This window comes from Tiliqua scincoides, chromosome 3 (genome assembly GCF_035046505.1).
Source record: "Tiliqua scincoides isolate rTilSci1 chromosome 3, rTilSci1.hap2, whole genome shotgun sequence".
NCBI lineage: Eukaryota > Metazoa > Chordata > Lepidosauria > Squamata > Scincidae > Tiliqua > Tiliqua scincoides.
In genome coordinates this window covers 122041974-122065859 of record NC_089823.1, presented here as the reverse complement: position 1 = coordinate 122065859, position 23886 = coordinate 122041974, and the positions used below count along the sequence as shown (strand labels likewise).

The window sequence follows — 23886 nt, the reverse complement described above, 5'->3', positions numbered from 1 at the left end:
GGATCTCCTCTATGGAGAACTCGTGCAAGGAAAGCGCCCTACAGGTAGACCACAGCTGTGATACAAGGACATCTGCAAGAGGGATCTGAAGGCCTTAGGAGTGGACCTCAACAAGTGGGAAACCCTGGCCTCTGAGCGGCCCGCTTGGAGGCAGGCTGTGCAACATGGCCTTTCCCAGTTTGAAGAGACACTTGGCCAACAGTCTGAGGCTAAGAGGCAAAGAAGGAAGGCCCATAGCCAGGGAGACAGGCCAGGGACAGACTGCACTTGCTCCCAGTGTGGAAGGGATTGTCACTCCCGAATCGGCCTTTTCAGCCACACTAGACGCTGCTCCAGAACCACCTTTCAGAGCGCGATACCATAGTCTTTCGAGACTGAAGGTTGCCAACTAACTATATCTTGAAAATATGATTTGCACATTTGCTCTCTGTAATTTGCAGCTAATGGTTTTCTATGTGAGGACAAAGTGCTTATTTTTGGCCATCTGCTTAACGTTGTCATTTTCTGCTTCATGATGTCACTTCTGGCTCTCAGCAGGTACCATGAATGCTAACTTTGACCTGATATATCAAATGAGTGACACCCCTGGACTAGATGACCTTGTGGGTTCCTCCCAACTCTATGATTCCAGCCCTGCTAGAGTCATCATGAGACTCTGCCACACATGGCCTGCAGTAGCTCAGTCATGGTTAGGGTGACCAGATGTCATAACTGCAAAAGAGGACAAGGCACCCTAAAATGTAGGACATTCATGAAAACTGTAGGGCATGACAAAATAGAAGGTAAAAAACACTCATGTATATGGATTTCATGTGGTTAATTTAAACACTGTATTACTTATTATTAAATTTAAAACTATATTACATGTAATTCATTCATTCCAAGAAGGCTCTGTGCTGCTGCTCAGAGGGAAAAGGAGGACATTTAAGTTCTTTTCCAGGATATGAAGTGGGTCCTGGAAGAAGAGGATGTCTGCTCACCCTGAGGATGGTGCTGCTGGGGCATGCTCCTCCTCATCGCAGCTGGGAGTGGTGCGGTTGCAAAAACCCTCCATAGCCCAGCTGAGTCTGCTCTCAGACAAGCAGCAGCAAAACACCACGTTTTGAGAGCATGGAAAGACTGGCTACACCTTCAGTTGACGTGCCTTGTGGAACTGGCAAGCCCAGTGTGGAAAAGTTTACAGAGGGGGGAGGGGAAGGCGAGACTCTGGGAAACCAGAGTCCACTGCTGGATTATTTGGACAACCCTCCTGAGGAAATAAGAGTTTCCAATTATTTTGCATAGATTTTTTTAAGCCTCTTTTATTTTTAGTTTTCTATCCTGGCTGAAAATCAGTCAAGCCCTGTGACTGTTGAGGCGCATTCTTCGTACAAACACCTGCTGATGAATCATAAAGGTGGGGAGAAGCGGGGGAGACACAATTCCTGGCATCAACAGACCTGCCCAAGGGCTTCCTCCCACCCCACTTTCCAGCCCTGGGGTGCCAACAGGGTGTGTGCCTGCTCCGCCCGGTGGTGGGAGGCTAGTTGGGGGCCTCCAAGGGGAAGAGGAGGTTTGCTCCCTTTCCTGGGGGCTGCACTGCAGCTGCACCACCTCTGGAAAGCTGGGTAGGATTGGCCTGCCTACTTAGAAGGAAGTCCCATTATAGTCAATGGGGCTTCCTCCCAGGAAAGCTAGGCTAGGACTGCAGGCTCAGAGCCCTGTCCTGGCCATGTCTGCTCAGAAGTAAGTCCCATGAGAGTCAATGGGGCTTCCTCCCAGGAAAGCCTGGCTGGGACTGCAGCCTCGGAGCCCTGCCCTGGGCATGTCTGCTGCGGAGTCAGTTCCATGAGAGTCAATGGGGCTTCCTCCCAGGAAGGCGCGGACAGGACTGCAGCCTCCCCACCACGTGGGACTGCTTGCCACGCCCCCTTGCCAGTAACGGTCATTGCCGGCTCTCGCGGTCTCTGCTTCCCGCCGCGCCTTCCCCCTCCTTGGCAGCCCCTCCCGCTCCTCTTGCTTCTGCCCCTCCCACCCAGGTGAGGGCAAGGGAAGAATTCTATGGCAGTGGCGGAGGCGAACAAAGAGGACTCTATGGTTCTGTCTGGCGGACGCGGAAGCGCTGCTTTTTGCTCCCCCTCACTTCCGGTCGCATGCGACTGGGGGAGGGGGAGGGCCTTTCTTTTCGGCCAGAGGCGGGGCTGCGGCCTCCCCTCTCCTCCGGCGCGCTCCTGAGCCCCCTCCCCCTTCTTGGTGGGGAAGGACTCTTTGTCCGCCTCCCCCCCCCCCCCCGTGCGAGAAGAACTTGGTGAGGAAGGAGGGAGAGAGGCGGGGAGGGACGAGGAGCAGCCATGGCTGACAGCGCAGCCTCCATTCTCTCCGAGTCAGGCTGGTGAGTGCGCAGCGGGGTGGGGGCTCTGCGGGGCGCAGCCCTCTCTTCCTCCCTCCCTGACCCCCCTCCTCTCTATGTGCACAGCCTCGGATGGATCCCTTCGCGGGGGGGGGGGAAAGCTGCCGAGCCGAGCCTTTTCCTCCAGGCCACTGGTGGGGCTCCCTCTTGTTGCTTCCAGGGGTGTGTGGTGGGTGGGGAGGCAGGTGAGGCAGAGCCTCCCCACTGGAGTCCTTCGAAAGCACTGCCACCATGTGAGGCGCCACACAGTGCGTGCGGGTTGTGGGTGCTTGGGCTCTGCCTCACCTGCCTCCTCACCCACCACACATCCCTGGTTGTTTCCTGGCACTCACATGCAGGGTTCTCCACTCAAAACAGCCCCCATGGAGTTTCATAGCACCTTTTCTGTGGCAGTGGGACGTATTTTCGTCCGACATAGGCATGTGTGCCTGTGCGCATGGGGAGCAGCCTTTAGCTTTGTTTGTTGTGGCACGAGCAGTGTACGTGGCATTGTAGGGCATACTGTATGTCTGGGCCTGGGTTGGGGAAGCCAGGTCTCAGAGGAACTTGCAGCCTAAATTTTGGGGATGTGGAACAGCAACAAGGAGAGAGGGAAGAATATTTACAAAAGTAGCGTTTGGTCTCTAAATAAGATTGTTAACCAGAATAGCATTCAATATCAATCTTGTGAATAAGGCCACAAAAGTTTTCACTCGCATTTTCACTAGGCTGTCTGCTCTCATATGCCTTTGAGGACATGCACGCCTGCCACAGTTAAAAGAAGCTACTCTAGTGAAACTTCTTTGCCTGCTTTCTGGGGTGGTGGAGGAGGATTTTTACTCTATATAGGCAACCAGGTGAATGGATGTTAACTGTACTTATAAGATGTTCTTCAAGCAGCAGCAGTACCAGCCTTCTATGTTACCTGGCTGGGGAGATGATAGGATGATCAGTAACAGCAACAGTAACACCTGCTCTCCCCTCCCTTTCTGTGTCATCTGACTGGGGAAGGAATGAGAAAGCTACTGGCAGTGCAGCACAGAGCTAACAGGCAGTTGGTGGAGGTGGTGGCACAAAAACTGGAGCACCTGTGCCAACCAGTGAGGGAGCCTCACCCTCTTGACTAGACTGACAAATTTCTGAGATGGATGTATTTGCCCTGGCTGAGCCTCCACTGCTGAGAGAGCAGCAGCTAGGCCTGCCCCAATCTACTGTGTTACCTGTGAGAGCAACAGCAGTGCTTGCTCTCTTCAGCCTTCCAAGTCATCTGGGTGAGGAAAGTGAGGGAACTATGGGCAGTACAGCACAGCTCAGCACTGACAGGTCGTCAGGAGTGACAGCAGCTTGAAAACTGGGTCACCTGTCTCAACTGGTGAGGAGTCCCGACTCCCCTCATTGGACTAACAAATTTTCAGTGTTGCTGTATTTGCTAAGGTTGAGCCTATGGTGTGGAGCCACTGCTGAACAGGGTGACAGCAAAGTGGGGGGCTCACCTCTTCAGGAAGCACAGAGGGTAAGGGTGCTGCCCTTTTCTTCATGAAAGTAACACTTCAGAGAGAGGGCATGGCAGTTAGAATGGGAGCGGGGTAGGAGTAACTCATTTGGTAAGATAAGTCAGATGAGAGCTGGCCCCCCCCCATTCGATTTTCATTGTTATTTTCCTTCTCATGTTTTATTTTTCTATGTTAGAGTGGTGCTGTGTGGGTAGGGGTGTAGATAGCAGAGGAAAGGGGGGGAGGGGATTTGGTTTGTGTGTGTTTTGGGAGTGGGTCCAATGGAACATTGTGTTGGGAGGGTTTAGGGAAAGCAGGGGTGCCACCATTAATAGGGTGACAAGCCAAGGAAGATGGGGATTGGGCCTCTCTCTGGCCTCTATCTGGCATTCTATCTGGCCTCCTTCCTCTCCCCTCCCCCACCCCAGGACCATTGGTGATCCTTACAGTGTCATCTTTGTCCTGATGCTGCTACTTCTAAATGCCAGGTCAGTGACTAATGAAACCTGCCTGATGCAGGATGTAATTCTGGAGGAGAGCATTGTATTATGGAGAACTGGTTGGGTGAAATGAGATGGGTTAATCTCTCTCAATGTTATCTTCTAGGTTTCCAAGTTCTGCAGCCTAGGGGCAAGGAGGTGGGGTCATGATGGTATTCCATGACATCATTCCCTTTTCCATTGTCAAATATTCTGTTGGATTTCAGCTTCTTCAGGTTGTGCTGAGACAAGATTGATATGCTGTTGGTGTCCTGCCTGTCTTGCTGTCTTAACAGTCTCTCTGGAGTGATCTCTGTGGTAGCTTTGGAGTGCCTTTGGCTATTGGTGTTGGAAACTTCAGTGTCCCAAGTCATGGAGCCATGGCATGTGAAAGCATGTGGATGAAATCTGATATGTGGTTGTTAGCTTTGCAGAGCAATGAAAGTCAAGTGGATGAAAGTGAAGGTACTGCTATACCTGAATTACTTTCAGTCTGTGTTCAGGGTGGTCTTTGGATGGAGATAGCCCTGGTCACCCTGCTGGATGACCTGTACCAGGAACTGGACAGGAGGAATGTGTTGGTCCTGCTGGACCTCACAGTAGCTTCCAACATCCTTGACCACAATGTCCTTCTGAGATGGCTGGGGAAATTGGGCTTAGAAGTACTGCTTTGTAGTGGTTCCACTGCTTGGTTGACAGGTTCCACAAAGTGGTGTTCAGGGTTACCTGTTTGGAATCCTGACTGATGGTGTGTGGGATGCCCAGTCTGTTTAATATGTACATGAATCAGCTGGAAGTCATCTGAAGTTTTGAAGTTGGGTGCCATCAATATGTTGATGACACTTGACTCTGCCTCTCTTTTTCACCAAATGCTGGGGTGGGGGTGGGGGATGTTGACGTCTTAGAGCCCTGCCTGAAGGCAGCCAGCAAAACCGAGGTCCTCTTGATACAGAAATACACAATAGGTGCTGGACTACTAACCTGTTTTGAATGGGGTTGCAGTCCCTTTGCAGATGCAGAAGTGCAACTTGGGAGTCCTCCTGATCATCAGGTGGTCTGGAGGGCTTGTGTGCCAGCTGTGGCTAAACCCAGGTCAGTTGGACATAACCACAGTGGTACCATCTTGTTGTTATGCCTTGATGACATCTCATCTTGATTAGAGCTGTGTGCTCTATGTGTGGCTGCTCTTGAACATGGTCTGGAAACTGCAGTTAATGCAGAATGCCGTTTCCCTGTGATTACTGGGACAGCAATTTGTTGGACTGCTGCTCTAGCAGCTGCACTTCTGGAACCAATTCAGGGGGCTGGTTTTGACCTTTAAAGCCCTTTAAAGCTTAGGACCAGGTTATCTGAGGGACTGTCTTCTCCCATGCATTGTGTATCCATGTATTCTCCCATCTTCTCTCATTAGATTTTTGGAGGGGGTCCTTCTGAATGTACCACTCCTGTTAGAACTCAGGGGGCAACTACAGGTAGTAGAGTCTTCTCAATAGCAGCACCACAATTATGGAACTCAGTTGCTTGTAATTTAAGAACTTAAGAACGCATCCCTTGATGTGTAGTAGCGGAAAAGTCAAACTTTTTTTTACTGCAGTTGGCATTTGGGTGGGATATGTTTTTTAAAATTTTGTGTTACTGTTTATTTTATCACTGCCTTTCTTACTGTCTTCTTGGAAGTTTTTTACTGCTGCTTTTTATGTCTTTTATTGCTGCCTATTGCTGTTTTTATTGCTGGTATACTACCATGTTATTGTTGTTTTCTACTGCTTTATTGAATACTGTTATGCCACCTTATGTTTTATGTGTTCATAGGGATTGCCTTTTGCTGGTTGTTATATGGTAGTTTTTTATTTTGATTTTTAGTAATGGGTTTTGTGATTGTTAGTATTTTTATATTTTTGTTAGCCGCCTTGAGTGCTCATAATGTGAGGGAAAGTTGGGGAGTGGATTAAATAAACCTGCTTTATCTGCGCTCTCTTGTTAATTTTGAGTTGTGTAGTTCTCCATGCTTTTCAGTGGGGTTGGAGAAGATGGGATTTGGTCTCTTAAGCTCAGCACAGAAATCTCCTTTTCTCATTCTTTTGTAGTGTCTATGTGGGAATGTTTGGTAAGATGATCTATGTGCTGGACATGGGTTGTGAAGTCTGTTGACTTCTTTGCTTACTAATTTATATAAAACTTTAGAGTAGTGTTTCTCAATTGGTACCACCAGTGGTATTTGAAGTGGTGTCTGGTGGTATTTGCAGGACCCCTGGACATCTACTACCACTCAGCGGGTCACAATGTGACATGACAAACATTGGTAGGAGGCTTGGGTTGGTGGGTAGAAATCGAGCGTATGCTTTTCATGAATTCTAAAATGCTGTCCTGTCCACCCTGTGCCTCTTACTGGTGTTTGTTGCATCTCAGGGGGCCCCTCAACTGAGAAGTAACTAGAGATGAGAAATGCTGCTTTAGAGTGTTCAAAGGCTTTAAAAATAGTCAAAATTATTGTATAAAGTACAGTAATAAAGTTGTCATATTGCAGGTGTGGGGGCTGAGGGCCTAATCTTATCCAAACTTCCAATGCGGATGCAGCCATGCCTTCCGGGTGTATGTTCCGTGCTGCTTTGGAGGGGGGGCAGTCCTGGAGGCCTTCTCAAGGTAAACAGGCAAAAGTGCCATTACATTGGGGCTGCATTGGTGCTAGAAAGTTGGTTAGGACTGGGCCCTGAGAGAAAATAGCTTGCTTAACATGTAAGAGTTGAAGAGTAATTTATACTGGGTGTTTCCATGTTTCATTTCATCTATTCTCTGTGCAACACTACCTTTTGATCCTATATTCTGTTATGCCTAAGTGTTTGTTTTTCAGCTTTGTTGGCTAAAATTGGGGTAGAATAATTTTAAGGGTCCCATAGTGGAAAATCAAGGTGCCTATTAGTGTGTAGAGGGTCTTGAATTCATTGTTATACTCCTGAATCCTTTCCATAAATATCTATGTATTCTTTTTTTCCCCTCTTGGTCCATTGTGTTCAGAGGCAATGATGTGAGGCAAAACATTCTCTATGAAAAACTTTTTTTATAGCATTGTTCCATAAAATTAGTTAAGTAAAGAATGAATACAGTATTGGACTGGGTAGTTATAACACACTTTTTTTCAAGTGACTATCCTTAGAAAGCATCCATGCATATATAAGTACAGTACCTGCTTTTTGGCTGTTTGTAACTTAATATGTTTCATTTTTTCTTAAGATTTAACATATGTATCAAAGTGTAAAGGAAACATACTTGAAGAGCCTTGAATATTTAGGAGAAGGGTTGAGGTTGCGCTATATAACTATGATTGTTACACTTTACAAAGGTGAAAAGTGTTCTGATGTAACTTCACACAAGTTAGTTTTGTAATTTGTTTGATGTGTATTAAGTGCTGTTAAATGCTGTATTGATTACTGGTAATTGATTACAAGTAACTAATAATTGATTACTATATTGAGGAGAGAGTGTGGAAAATAAAAGACATGAAACATATTGCCAAGGAAACTTGTCATCTTTAAAGAATATTAAGGATTGTTCATTGATGCTGCTCAGTGTTTTGTTGCTTCTTCTTTGGCATTAGAGATACTTTTATCCCATGGCAGTAGTTTAAAAACTATTTCAGACAGTTTCCTTCAAATTGCGCTCACTAGTATTAGAGATGGGCTTCTACCAATAATGCATTTCATCATCCCTTAATTTATATTTCTGGTGTTACTGGCAACGAAGTATTTTATAGATCATGCTGAAATATTCATCATTTTTTAACCTTTTAAATACTTTTCTAAGATCATGCAGTTCTATTTAAGTGCTACTCTAATTAAAGCATTACCATCTGTGACACTGTCATAGTGTATCAGAGTGTACTTTCCATAACTAATGAAATTCATTAGGACATGAGAGAGACAGGATGCAGTCCAGAAGGTGCCCTTGGCTGGCGCAAGTTTCTTCTGCAACGACTTTGGAGGAGAGAGGCTGGCCCAAACTGGCCAATCTTTGACTTGGCGCAAAGAAAAGTTCGTGCTGGCCGAGTCAGGCTGGCATGGGGGTCTGGGGGGCATGGGTAGGCATGGAGGTCTGGGGGGCATGGGAAGGGGGCTGCGTGCAGACCCATGGGCATACAGGGGTTGAGTGGGGGCTGTGACCAGGATCCGGCACTTGTACTGGATCCTAACCCTGGTCCCAGGAGGTACCTATTCTGCTTTAGAGTAATGCAAGTAGAATGTGGTTGTGTGCATGATTATGACCAATGGTTTGACATATATCTGAGACATAAAACTTCAGTGCAAGTCCAGACTGATTATCCATGGATTTGAGACCTGGTATTTTATCTAAGTGAGGGTTTAGTTGAACCTGGTCCCTACCAACATGACTGGAAAACCTTCTGGGGGCCAGTGACCCTCATAAGACTTTCTAATGCCTCCGGAAGGCTGAAAATGAGCCCAATTTTAACATCGTTACTTTGTGTTAACATATGATTCATATTTATCAATACAGTACCCTAATATTTGACTTTTTTCCACCTTAACTCTCTTATTTGTCAACTCTAATTGATCTCGGGTACTCATTTTTTTAAGATTTTAGTTTTCTGCTTTATCCTCAAGCTCCTTCAATTTAATTATCCATAATTCAATATCCTTTAAGCGTTTTTTAGTATCAGTACCATATCGTCTTCAAATGCTCTCAAATTAAAAATCTCATTCTTTATTCTTTCATCATCTCTGATTTCTGCTCAGTACTTTCAAAACTAGTATGAATAAAAGTGGTGATAAAGGGCATCGTTGGCTTTTGGCTCTCAAATGAGTTCTTCAGTTCTCCATTTACCACTACATATGCAGAATGTGAAGTAGAAATTGATTTTATCCATTTAACAAATTTATCTCCAAGGTTCGTATCTACAAAAGCTTTAATTAGAAAATTATCAAATGCTTTTCCTGTGTCCTAAAGTATCAAAACCAACTGCTTTTCTGTGTTATGAAAATATTCTATCAAATCTAATATAATAGTTGCATTTCTCAAATTCCTTTTAGGCAAAAAACTACATTGTTCTTCATGGATAAATTTTTTCAAAATATTCATTCTTTCTGCTAAAATCGTTGTAAATATAATCATTGTTCAGTAAAGATTATGGCCTGTAATTTTTTATGCTATCTAAATCTTGTCCTTCTTTAGGAATCAGAGTTATATTTGTGTCTTTCCACATATCTGGCATCTTCCCCTTCTGTAAAATATCATTCACTGAATTTGCGATGGTAGACTTGATTCTTCCTTTTCTTTATAAGAAAAAATTCTAATAGTTTTTATAAATTATAAAAATTTATAAAACTTATAAATACTATAAAAATTTATAGTATTATATTATATATTATAGTATAGTATTATATTACTAGTATTATATTATAATACTATAATATAATTATAATACTATTACATTATACTATAATATATTATAGTATTATATTATAGTATTGTTCTGATGAGCGTGGGGACAAATGTGTCTTAATTTTCTATCTACAACCCTTCCAACAGGAAGTGATTTCTCAGCCTCTTTCCCAGATGTCTTGAAATACTTAATCCCACAGAAATGTTCATAGTTTGAGAATCAGTGAAAAACAATGCATAAACATCATTTGGAATCACTGTTCTGTAGAATCTTTCTCAACACACTGGCTCCAGATAAATCCTCTGTACTGCATAACTTCCACTCTGTACATATAATTTATTTTCTTATATCTTTCTCAAGTTCTATCCCTTTCAGATAAACATTCAGTAGTTTCTCCTCCAATTAATTTTATCTTACCTTGGCTGTCAGGAGATAATTTCTGTAAATCTTACAGATTTTCTCCAGTACTTGCAAAGTAAAGCAATATGTGAGAAGTGTTTGGGTTTACTCTTTATCAGACAGCAAAGTCAGTTCTTTATCCTTTTTTTTCTAAGATTCTCAAACTGAGACAAATCCCATGGCTTTCGCCACAGAGTTTACCCCAGGAGAAACTATGAAGACTTTGTGTTTTATCTCTTCATACTCACTTTCAATCCAGAGAGTATTCGTGGTTGCATTCAGTCCTTGCAGCCAGTTATAAATCGTCCGATGCTCCCTGCTCTTCAATAAGGCTGTCAGTTTGACATTGTTTCAACTGGAAGTTCTCCCACACCCTGTGTGTTAAATTCTAGATTTCCTCCACAGCTGAGGAGACATCCTATGTCTACTCAGTTGTAAGCCCCATTACAGCGGATGAAGCTTACTCTCAGGAAAGGGTGCCTGGGATGGCAGCCTTGGAGCCAGTGGGAGCCCGCGCAGATCTGTTCGAGAGTAAGCCCGATGTAGTCCCTGGGCTACACCCAGGAAGGTGAGGAGGGCTGTAGCCTCAGCCTCCTCCTGTGCAGGTCTACTCACAAGTAAGCTGTAGTCAGAGGGGCTTCCTCCCAGGAAGGTGTGGAGGACTGCAGCCTCAGCCCCCTCCTATGCAGGTCTACTCACAAGTAGTCAGTGAGGCTTCCTCCCAGGAAAGTGTGGAGAGGACTGCAACCTGAGAGCTCCAACCAACTTGTCTGCTCAGAAGTCCCATTGTAGTCAATGGGGCTTACTCCCAGGATAGTGTGAAGAGGTTTGCAGCCTGAGTGAGGGAAGGCAGGCAGGCAGGGCAGAAGCTGGCCTGTGGCTGTCCCCAGATTCTTCTCTTCCCCACCTCTGGATTCTGTGTCCTTTTTTCCTTCCACCAGGGTGCCTCTGGAAGGTGGGGGGAGTTCTTTAGTATCCATGTAAGATAAGCAGATGTCATAACCACCATATGTATTAGAATCCTGGAAGATCTGGTGAGGAGGTAGATGTGGTGTCAGCAGTGGCCCCTTTAAGGGTAAGGCCTGGGCATCCAGCAGAGTGTGCTGCACAGCTGCAGCCACTTGAAGGCAACAGGGCCCTCAGGGATATAAGGAGCACCTGAGGCAGGAAGAGGGGTGTGGGTTGGAGAGGAGACTGACTTGGCTTATTGACTTTGACTTGGATACTCTGACTGATTTGACTGACTTACTTTGGAATCTGACCTTGGACTGTGACTTGGCTTATTGACTTTGAACTCTGCCCTGGATACTCTGACTGACTTTGTGACTAATGGACTGCTGGAGACACTGGAGTTTGAAGTGTGGCTGCTGTGCCCAAGACCTGCTGAGGACCAAGGGTCTGCTGTAGTGGTGGGAGGCTGCTTGCAGGAGAGAGGACCTATGCAGGTTGAACAGGTGAGCTACCCTGGAGGTGGGGTCCAGCAGGAGTGCAGGGCAGAACCAGGGTCATTTGCTGGGGGAAAGAAGGGGAGCTAATTTGCTTAAAGTAGGCATAATTCTCCAGGCAGAGAATGGCCTTGGAATCAGGCAAAACACCATAGAGGACCAGGCGTCTGAAAACACAGGACAAGAATGTATGACAAAACTAACTAAAAGCTACAAGAGGGGGCTACATTATAAAAACGGGACCTATAAGAGCATAAAGGTAAAAAAAACAACAACTATATATGCAGTATTATCTTCATTTTAGATGTCAAAAGGGTTTTGTGGCTCCTGAGGTTTTTTTCCCTCCGGAAAACGGGTCCAAATGGCTCTTTGAGTGTTTAAAGCTGCCGACCCCTGTTCTAGATTAATATTGAAATTTCTCGACAGAGTTCAGTGATGAGGGTCAAGTTACACCTCCACCATGTCAGCACATGGTTAGAGAGGAGTTCTCTGTTTTGAAAAGAGTAAGATTTCATCACTCCTTAATCTGTGCCTGGTTATTGTCTTTTCCTATCTTTCTGTGATCCAGCTGTTATAGCTTTCTTTGTGTCTTTTGTCCTTAGATAAGGCGGGAGCTACTACATTCTGGCCTACCTCTTAGGTCAGTGGTTTTCAACCTTTTTTGTCTCATAGCACACTGACAAGGGACTAAAATTGTCAAGCTACACCATCTTTTTTTTGTCAATGGACAAGGCACACCATGCTGTTGGTGGGGGGGGGCCTTCATCCCCCAAAGGCCCTATTAATAAATGAACCTGCCCCAAACTCTCACGGCACACCTGCAGACCATTCGCGACACACCAGTGTGCCACGGCACAGTGGTTGAAAATGGCTGTCTTAGGTGGTGGTGTCAGAGAAATAAGGTGCTACTGCTTTGAACCTGATATGCCACTTTCTCTGTGTAGAAAGTAGTTTTAAAAAAAACCTGTCTGGTCAGCTTAGTACCTCTCTTGGTATTGTGCCTTAGGAGTCTTCACCTTTGTTCAGGGATCCACTAGACTCTCAGTTTTTACCTAGTAAATAATGATAAAATTTTAAAAATTATATGCCTTTTATTTAAATGTGATGCAAACAGGAACTCGGCCAATGAATTTCCAGGAGCTTCTCGTTGTAGATAGATACTTTATTTACGGTCATCCGACCAGCTAGTCACAAACAACAAAACAAAATACACAGAATTAAAACCAACACCCCTGTTACACATATGTAAAATCATAAAATCAGAGATTTACACTCTCAATTTTCTTCCTTACCAACTGTGCAGCATAACAGAAGCGGGCAACCCTGAGTGATACATCCGAGTATATATCAGAAAGCAGAAATGCAAGCTGCTCCTCCACCTGCATCCCCGTTTCAATACCGAAGATCGGGGAGATAAATTTAGATCTCAAATCATCATAGTATGGATATTGCAAAACAATGTGGGCAGTTGTCTCCACCACATTTTGAGGGCAGGGGCACAGTCTCTCTGAATAGGGATGCCTTGCATAATGCCCCAAAAGAACTGCTGATAAAAGTGCATTACACCTAGCTTTAGTAAAAGCAATCCTAAATTTAGGAATAACAATATTATAAAAATATCTGGCAGGAGAAAATACAAGAGCTTGATCCCCAAGAAAAACATACACAGGAAGTCTGGCTCTCGCAGATCTCAATTCAAGGTCTACCAACCTCTGACGCAAAATTTCTTTTGCGTCTCCCAGGCTCATCATCATTAAAGACTCTGGGGAGAGATTGCAGAGTTTGAAATGATCCAAGCACCTTTTTTCCGAGGTCCTACAAAAGGATCCGAAAAGATCAAATAAGTAAAGTTATCCTATCGCGAGAGAATCTTCAAAAAATAATGTAAGGCATTTAGCCACATTGACATCTCTATACTTGGGGAACCAGATTCCAACCTGACCACAGTGTTCGGCACACATCGGGGAACATACATCAATTGGTGCAAAAATTTGGTCTGGATCACCTCCAAAGACCTGGTATTTAAATATGGGGCGATCTCAGAGCCATAGAGCAATTGAACCCTAGTTTTAGCAGTGTGCAGCCTTAAAGCCGCAGGGAGAAATTTGGCGCCATTAGATGAATAAAAACGATAAATGGCACCAGATGTTTTCTGTGCTGATTGACCGACATAGTTTTTGTGGGCCAAACAGCCTCCTTGATAATGAAAGGCTTCTCATACCAAAGAGCCACATGTGGGTTGTGAGCTATGGTTTGGCCACCCGGTATATGTTCTGCTCATTTTCACTTCTGTCACTGCAGCAATAGTAACCAGTCCTAGACAACAAAGTCTAAAAAGCGGAAGGGGAAATAAGGATAAATTGCAGTACTGATTTGAACTTGTCAAATCACTTGACAAATCTAAATTATATTTTATTTTTTAGTTACTGGCTTCTAGTATTATAGATTATGAGCACTCAGTAAGAACTCTGTTTACTTTGCACATTTCTAATTTTTTTGTTTAACACAGCCCCTTCAGGAGCTCTTATATTGATAAGAGTAGCCAGGAATCTTTGCTTATTAATGGAAGAAAAAAAATAAGTTCAGAAATAGCTGGCCTCACACTTACTGCAAACACCCACCTACAGGTCAACCCCACAGATAAGTTGAGGGCAGGTTTTGAGCAAAAAAAATATCATGGAATTTTCTGTGACCCTCTGATAAGTCGGGGGTTAAACTTAGGGGGGTGTCTGACTATAGTTTTGTCTGATTTAACCCGAAGCCAGATCCTGAAAAATAGCCTACCACTAATTGTTACCTAAGAACTGTACAGTCTCTAATTTATTAAAAACATAGTAAAAGATCATAAGATACATTTTTATTCTTTTTAAATTCTGGTCTTCACCACCTTTTTGTAAACACTATTGGAGTAAGTGCACTGTAAACAACATACCAGTAGAACAGTGGTTCCTAACCTCGTAGTCATGTACTCCAGGGACACTCAACAGGACCTTTAGGGGTACTTGAAAAAGAATGGAATAATGGCAGAAAAAGGCAGGTTGTGCTCCAGAATGCCTTGCAAGGACCAGCAAGGCAGAAAGGAAGGTAGCTAGTTGGCTGTGTAAGCCCCCCCAATAGCTAGTTTTTGGTCATCAATTCATGTATTGAAAACCAGCACAGGAAAAAAAAAAGTGATTGAAAACCAGCACAGGAAAAAAGCTGAAACATAATATGGAAAGTGATCAGTCACCCAGAATTTCTCAGCACACTTCTGGTGCAAAACAGTGCAAAGGCAGAGTCTTCTGGTCTTCAAACAGATAAAAAGAGAAAACACTGTGAAATACATGAAGTTTGGGTTTTCATAGAGAGGAGATGAGGGCTTGTATTATTACAAACATTTTGCTAATATGAAGGGTACAATTTATGGAAATGGGCTGCCAAGGGATATGCAAGTGAAAAAGATCGAGAACCACTCCAGGAGAATCATGAATCAAATCCACCTTTAAGGTGTCTGGTGTGTTAAGCCAGAAGCTCTACATACAACATACAACCCATAACACATATCTGGGAGTGTGCAATTCAATTCACAGCAAAGAGATGCAGCTGCATATATTTGCAAACCTTTTTACTCAGAAGTAGACCCTCTGCTTTCCATGGGTGTTATTCTTAAGCAATTGAATTCTTAAGTGCATTGAATTGTAGCCTGAATTGAATTTCTGATGGAAAGGAGGGTCCCATCCTGATGTGGGGGTGGGGGGGGGGGAGAGAAAGACTTCTGCCAAATGCATACATTTGCAAAAAGGAACCAGGTTGCAGCAGCGAAAGGGAATGGAGGAGAATAAAAGGTTAACTTTGGCTGGAATTTCCCAGGAAAGTTACTATAGAACAACCATTTTCAATCTTTTTCAGCTCACAGCACACTGTCAAGGCACTAAAATTGTCAAGGCACACTTCCAGTCTTTTATTTACATTAAATTACTATATTATAATTAATTTTTAATTAATATAATACAGTTAAATCATTACATGGCAGAGAGCACAATCCTAACCAGGTCTACTCAGAAGTAAGTCCTATTTTGTTCAATGGGGCTTACTCTCAGGAAAGTGTGGTTAGGATTGCTGCCAAAGACTGGGGAAGTGCCTGTGGGACTTACTGCTGAGTAGACATGTCTAGGATTGGGCTTTTGGTTGCACTCTTTTTTCTCAAATACAGCAGCAGGCAATTGGCACTTCTCTCTCCTCTCCCCCACCCCACCCCCTCCCTCAGGCACATTCCCCCATCTCATAATTGCAGTTATCACCTCTCCTACTGTCCCTCCCCTCACTGATCCACACCTTCCAAAGGTTCAGAATCATTTGCCTCACATTCTCCCCCCATTGCCTGCTTCTGTATTTCAGAAAAAAAGCCCAGCCCAGGCATGTCTACTCAGAAGGAAGTCCCATTATAGTCAATGGGGCTTACTCCCAGGAAAGTGTGGATAGGATTGTGGCCCAATGCCCCTCCTCTGAAAGGAAATGGTCTATTTGGGGAGCTGCAGGCAACTGTGGCAAGGAAAAGGGACTTCAGCCAGCCCATTCTTAGGCTGGTAGCCTCAGCAGACTCATACCTGCTGACTCTGACTTCATACCTGCTCGCTTGCCCTTGTTCTCACTCCACCCAGACCTCCTCCAGGCTTTTCTGGTTGCCCAGTCAGCAGGCAGGGCAGACATGGGACTTGATACCCAATCCTAGGCATGTCTACTCAGAAGTAAACCGCATAATAGTCAACAGGGCTTACTCCCAGGTAAAGGAGGATCGGGTTGCAGCCTTCCTCTTGCTCACAGCAGGAGATGCAAAGGGGCTGCTCCTTTTTCCCCATGGCGGGGCGGGGCGGGGCTGCTGCATAGAAACAAATGAGCCTGCTTTAGCAAGAACCGAAACTGTTCAGAGTTGAAAGGCTCTGCCCTCTGATTGACACAGAGATAAGGCAAAGTGAGAATTGGAGCTTGATTACTTGGCAAAAATTTCACTTACTTTCATATTAAACACTGTAGTTATGACAGGTGTAATTTGGTATAACAGCAATTACTGATTCTGAATCATAGAATCATAGAGTTGGGCCTAATAAGTCATCTAGTTCAACCCTCTGCCTGTAGCAGGAAATCCTCCTAGATTAGGGGTTGGCAACCTTAAACATGCAAAGAGCCATTTGGACCAGTTTTCCAGAGAAAAGCAAACCTCCGGAGCCACAAAACCCTTTTGATATCTAAAATGAAGATAACACTGCATATATAGTTGTCTTTTTTACCTTTATGCTCTTATAAGTCCCATTTTTATAATGTAACCCCCTCTTGTAGGTCCCTTGTAGGTGCTGGGGCACCTTCCTTATGAGGAAAGGCCACGGCGTTTGGGCCTCTTCAGCCTAGAAAAGAGGCGCCTGAGGGGGGACATGATTGAGACATACAAAATTATGCAGGGGATGGACAGAGTGGATAAACTAGAGATGCTCTTTGCACTCTCATATAACACCAGAACCACGGGACATACACTAAAGTTGAGTGTTGGGAGAGTTAGGACAGACAAAAGAAAATATTTCTTTGCTCAGCGTGTGGTTGGTCTGTGGAACTCCTTGCCGCAGGATGTGGTGATGGCATCTGGCCTGTACGCCTTTAAAAGGGGATTGGACAAGTTTCTGGAGGAAAAATCCATTACGGGATACAAGCCACGATGTGTATGTGCAACCTCCTGATTTTAGAAATGGGTTATGTCAGAATGCCAGATGCAAGGGAGGGCACCAGGATGAGGTCTCTTGTTATCTGGTGTGTTTCCTGGGGCATTTGGTGGGCCGCTGTGGGATACAGGAAGCTGGACTAGATGGGCCTATGGCCTGATCCAGTGGGGCTGTACTTATGTTCTTATGTCCTTTCATTATACAGCACCAAGAAAATATTTTTTTTATTTACTATTTACTTACCTTTGCTCTGCTGTTGTCCTGGTCCCTGGATCTTCTCTTCTCTGCTCTTTCTTGGCGCGCTCTGTGCTCTGTCAACTGAATGACTCTGGTGTCATTCAGCCCTGCTGAGTGCCACCTTGTCAGGTTCAGTGAGGAAGAGAGGGCGTGCTCGGAGCGAAGGGAAGGTTATAGGCCAGGGTCTGGGCCACACCAAACTCCAACAGGTGTGACCCTAAGGTCCCAAGAGGGGAGGAGGAGGGGGAGAAAAGGGGCTTTGTGGGCACTGAGTAGTGAACCCCACTGAAAAGGACAGGGCTCCCCTCACACTCAGGGAAGCCCAAGACACCAGGCAGCCAGCGGGGACCATCCCTCTTGCTTCGCCTGAGGGGAGGGGCTCCCACCTGCCCCTCTAACCTGGGATGCGATTCGCAGCGCCCTCCCTCAGCGTCCTGGGAGAGGACCGCCTACTGGAGCCCTTCCTTTGATGCCCTTCCCCGCTGAGCCCATGTGCGGCCGCGCCAGCGCTGCCAGCTCTCCCTGCCCAGCCACGGGGGTCCCTGCAAGGCACCCCCTCTGCGCCTGCCACCAGCGGCTCTGTCCCGAGGTTGAGCTCGCTGCAGGGCGAAGGAAGAGGGGGCAAGGAAAAGATGCCTGGTTGCCCTGTGCTGCCGGGTCTCCACCCCCTTGCCCAGCAGGGTGCTTGCTCACAGTGGGGGGCGGACAGCACCCTGCCTGCCAAGGAAGGAGCTGCTGTAGGTGAAGGCGGCACCCCAGCCCCGCACTCAGCAGCCAGCGTCCGCAGCACATCGCTGCAAGGCACACACACACACCCCGCGCCCACCACCAGCAGCTCTGTTCCGAGGTTGAGCTCACTGCAGGGCGAAGGAAGGGCGCAAGGAAGAGATGCCAGGCTGCCCTTTGCAGCAGGGTCTCCGCCCCCTTGCCCAGCAGGGTGCTTGCTCACAGTGGGGGGCGGAGAGTAGGTCTGGGAGAGCGCCGCCGCCCCTGCCTACCAAGGAAGGAGCTGCTGTGGGCGAAGCCGGCACCCCGGCCCAGCCAGCGCACTCAGCACATCGCTGCAAGGCACCCCCCGCCCGCCCCCGCCACCAGCGGCTCTGTCCCGAGGTTGAGCTCGCTGCAGGGCGAAGGAAGGGCGCAGGGAAGAGGGGGGTGGAGAGCAGGTCCGGGAGAGCCGCTGGTGGTGGGCGCGGGGGGTACCTTGCAGCGATGTGCTGCAGGCGCTGGCTGCCGAGTGCGGGGCCGGGCGCCGCCTTCGCCCACAGCAGCTCCTTCCTTGGCTGGCAGGGGCGGCGCGCTCTCCCGGACCTGCTCTCCGCCCCCCACTGTGAGCAAGCACCCTGCTGGGCAAGGGGGCGGAGACCCTGCCGCACAGGGCAGCCGGGCATCTCTTCCTTGCGCCCTTCCTTCCTTTGCCCTGCAGCGAGCTCAACCTCGGGGCTGAGCTGGCTGGGCGGCGGCCGCTGGGAAGGCACCCCGCTTCCAGTCCCTACTTGAGAGCCGCATCAGACCACTGAAAGAGCCGCATGCGGCTTTGAAAACACAGGTTGCCGACCCCAGTCCTAGATCATCTCCAACATGTGTTTGAGTCTCTGCTTGATGTTTGAGCCTCCAGTGACGGAGGGTCCACCACCTTGGCAATCTGTTCCACTGCCAAACCGTTCTTACTGTCATGAATTTTTTTCCTGATGTCCAATCAGAATCTCTTCTCTTGCAGTTTGTACCTGGTTCTATTTTCAGAGACAGTTGAAAACAAATTTGTCCGTTCTACCATATGACAACTCTTTTTTTTTTTAACTGAGTAAAGATATGGGTAAAGGAACCAAATATGCATGGATTAAAGGTAATACAAAGGGGAAAACATTGGGAATTCACAGAACTGCAGTTATTACCATTTTAAATCACCATAAAAAAAATTGATTACTGCCTTCCTCCATTCTATAATGTCAATATAAATTTAACAAAAATTCAATCTAAACTTGTCTATAATTGTCATATCATAAACATTAATACGTTTACTTTCGTAGATTTCAATTTTAATTGAAATTTAATTGACTCTTAAATCATTTGTCTATCCATCTATAAAACGGGTTCCATAATTGCTGTATTGTTTCTGTCTTACCATCCTTCAATCTTTCAGTTAAGATATCCATTTCAATAATCTCATATAATTTCTTAATCCACATATCTATAATGGGAATTTCTGAGCTCTTCTACATCTGAGCATAGATTAATCTTGCTGCAATAGTTGTATACAACAAAATATGACTTGTATCATTATTACAGCTTTTGGGAAAAATATTCAATAAGAATATCTCTGGTTCAAAAGGTATAACACATTTAAAAATATTTTGAATATTTATATGTACATTTCCCCAGAATTCTTTTGCCTTAGGACAGAGTCACCACATATGGTAAAAAGATCCTTTCGCCTCATTACATTTCCAGCATTTATTACATATGCCAGGATACATTTTTGCAGGTCTATCTGGAGATAGGTACCATCTGTAAAATATTTTATAGATGTTCTCTTTCATCGTTATTGCTTTGATTATCTTCATATTTCTTTTCCAGATCTGATCCCAGTTGTTCATTGTTATATTACGCCCAATATTCTTTGCCCACAGGATCATCACCTCTTTTACCGACTCATCTTCCATGTTCACATTTATCAAATATTGGTACATCTTCTTAATATAGTGTTCCTCATTTGATAGAAATATTTTATCAAATTCTGTCTCCACTGGGCAGATTCCTTCTTTTTTTGTCTTCCATCCATCTTGTTTTTACTTGTAATTCTGTCAGCCAATCCAATTTAATCCCTTTCGCCAGTAACTCTTCTTTTGAATAAATATCTACTTTATCGTCTAATAAGTCGTCATATCTCTTATTTTGTGATTCCCGTATCCACATTGGCTTTGTATTATTTTCTAACGGTTTGACCCATCTTGGGATTTTCCCATAAGCGTTATATCTTATTTGATCCCAAGCAAATAACAATGCCCTTCTTATCAAATGTTTGAAGTAACTGTGGTATTTGACTATGTCATAAATCATAAAAGCATGAGGACCAATCTGCAAATCATGTAATTCTAATTTCAACTCTCTAAATTTTTCCAATTCTGCCCAGTCTTTTATCCAAATCATTGCTGCTGCATAATCATAAATTTCCCTATTAGGCATTCCAAGACCAACTCGCTCTTTAGCATCTTTAGTTTCATCTTCACTCTTGCTTTTTTTCCTTGCCAAATAAAGTTGGCCATAACTTTATTCAATTCTTGGAAAAAGATTTTCTTTAATATCACAGGAATTGTCTGGAATAGGAATAATATTTTCGGTAACACGTTTATTTTTATTGTTGCTATACTCCCCAACAACAATAAATTCAATCTGTTCCATCTTTTTAAGTCATTCTTAATCTCCATCATTAACTTTAAATAGTTATTTTCCATCAATGCTCTGGGTTTATATGTTAAGATAATACCCAGATATTTAACTTTATTTGTTGTATTAATACCAAATTCTTGTATTTGCTGTTTCTCTTGTTTTCTAATGTTTTTCACTAGTAGTTTAGTTTTATCATAATTTATCTTCAGTCCTGCCATTTCTCCAGATTCTGTCAAATTATCTATTAAATATTTTAAGGTCTGTTTTGGATCCTCAAGAATGGAAGTAAGGTCATCTGCATACGCCTGGATTTTAAATTCTTTTTGAACCTTCACTCCAGCAATTCTTTCTTTCCTTCTTACTATATTGTTCAATACTTCCAGAGTTAAGATGAATAATAATGGAGATAAAGAACACCCTTGTCTTGTTCCCTGTTGGATTTCTATCTTTCTTGTTGTGTCACCATTTATCTTTAATCTCGCTATCTGTTTTGTGTATATCTTCTCTATTATCTTTATAAACTTTGGTCCAAAGTTCATCTGATGCATTTGTTGTATCATAAAATTCCAATTTACTCTATCAAATACTTTATGTGCATCTACAAAGATTAATCCTAATTTCTTCTCTGGGTGTGTCTCAAAATATTATATTATATTAATAATAACTCTCACACTATTTTTTAGGTGTCGTTTTGATAAGAAGCCCATTTGGTCTTGTTGTATTATTTGTAGCAGCACTCTGTGTAATCTTCCAGCTAATATTGATACAAAGATCTTATAGTCCACATTTAAAAGCGAGATCGGTCTGTAATTTATTATTATAAATATAATTTCTAATTTCTTTCTTTGCTGTATCTTGTTTGTTTATTAGCATAATTAATGCTTCTTTCCATGAATCTGGTATATTTCCAGTTTCCCAGATATCATTAACCAAATTCTTAAATGGTAATTGTATAGTCTCTTCAGATATAATATTCAGCCGGAATTGCATCTGGTCCAGGAGATTTCTGATTTTTCTGTCTTTTAATTGTTTCTGTTAATTCTTGCATGGAGATTTTTTGGTCCAGAATTTGTTTCTGTTCTGATGTCAATTTTAACATATTATTTTTAAGTAGGTAATCCTTTTGCAGATTAGGGTCTATATTCTTCTTCTTATATAGTTGTTGATAGAACTTTTCTATTATAAGTTTAACTTCTGAGGGTTTATGTTTCTCAGTTCCATTTTCATCTATCAAGCTGCTTATAAAGTTCCTCTGTCGTTCTTTTTTCAGTCTATGTGCTAGCCATCTTCCGGGTTTATTTGCATTTTTGAAATAATTCTGTTTAATTAGTTTAATTACCATATGACAACTCCTTAGGTATTTGAAGAGTGCAATCATATCGCCTCTCAGCCTTCTCTTTTCCAGGCTGAACATACTAAGTTCCCTCAACCTTTCTTCATAGGGCTTGTCCACCAGCCCTCTGATCATCCTTGTCACTTGTCTCTGAACCTGCTCCAGTTTGGCTGCATTTTTTCTTAAAGTGAGGTACCCAGAATTGGTCACAGTACTCCAGGTGAGGTCTAACCAGTGCAGTGTAAAGTGGAACTACAACTTGGCTCAACTTGGAATCTGAAGTTCTACTAATGAAGGCTAAAATTACGTTCACCTTCTTTGCAAGCCACATCACGCTGCTGGCTCATGTTCATCCTGTTATCCACTGCAACTCTAAGATCCCTTTCACATGTTGTGCTGCCAAACCAGGTATCTTCCATTTCATATCTGTGTCTTTGGTTATTTTTGCCTAAGTGCAGAATCTTGCATTTGTCCCTGTTGAACTTCATCTTATTCATTTCAGCCCAGTATTCCATTTTGTCTAGGTCTTCCTGAAGGTCTTCTACTCCTCCCAGCTTGGTGTCATCCATAAATTTGATGAGGCTCCCTTGTATCCCTTCATCCAAGTCACTGATGAATATATTAAAGAGAACTGGGCCCAAGACAGAGCCCTGGGGAACTCCACTCGAAACTATCCTCCAGGCTGACACAAAGCCATTGACAAACACCCTCTCCAACCACATAATCTGTATAACCTTTTATGTTTGATTGCCCTCCCTTCTAGTAACACTGTTCTAAGTTATAGGTTGCAGTTCTTTGCACACTTTACTGGGAAGTAAACCTCACTGAACACAGAAAACATACATAAGATTGTGCTGCATTTCTTTCTTTCTCGCAGTTTGAAAACAGGTTTGCAGTATAAATATTTTAGCTTTAAGTTTATTGGGAACCTGACACCTGAAAAATGGAAAAATTGAGGGTTTAATTTTCTGGAGCCATTGTGTGTTGGTAAGGTTGGATGGCATTGTGTACTCTACATGGCTTATTAACTTGTTACAGTATGATTAGTATTGATACAGCAAAGTGCTCTCTTAATAGATCATCATTAGTAATGATAAACTATACCCAAATAACACAGTGTTGTTAATACTGAATTAAGTACTAAATACATTTTAAGTTCAGTCCTGCCTAAAATGAACAATAGGTTTGATGTGAATTCAGCTTAGTTGGTAACCTGTTGCCTTTTTTCAATTCTCCATATATCACTTTTACCCATACATCATTCATTATTTTAATTATACCTCTCTTTCATGTAAGTGATATCGGATATACGGGTATTGATCTCTCTGATATTGGGAGGTTTCTTTGTTTCAGAGCCTTTCTTATTACTTGACAATTGTGAAGATTCTAATACCACAGGGAGAAATGCCAATAACACTGCATGTAATGTTTTCCATATCACTCATTTTTGACATTTACTGGACAATTTTTGCAGTTTCCTCTTCATGGGATCTCCACCTTTCTTGGGATCTGCTTTGCAGAATGGTACTGGTACTATAGCCTTTTGAGGGCCAGTATCTGATCCTATTAATACAGGTCTCCAGTAGGATCTCCATGTCCGTCTTAGTCCTTACAAGTTGGCAGCTCCTCTCTCTCAGGTAGGCAGGCCAGAGTCTTT

General features: G+C 43.9%; 1 protein-coding gene across 1 annotated transcript in view; it reads left to right on the top strand.

Moving 5' to 3' along the window:
* Nucleotides 1-2103: 2103 nt before the first annotated feature.
* Nucleotides 2104-23886, top strand: part of TDRD3 (tudor domain containing 3) — a 99624-nt gene continuing 77841 nt past the window's right edge. The window contains exon 1 of the mRNA XM_066622217.1: nucleotides 2104-2371. Coding sequence (XP_066478314.1) covers nucleotides 2331-2371 — 41 coding nt within the window. The 5' untranslated portion in view covers nucleotides 2104-2330. The remainder of the gene's footprint in view (nucleotides 2372-23886) is intronic.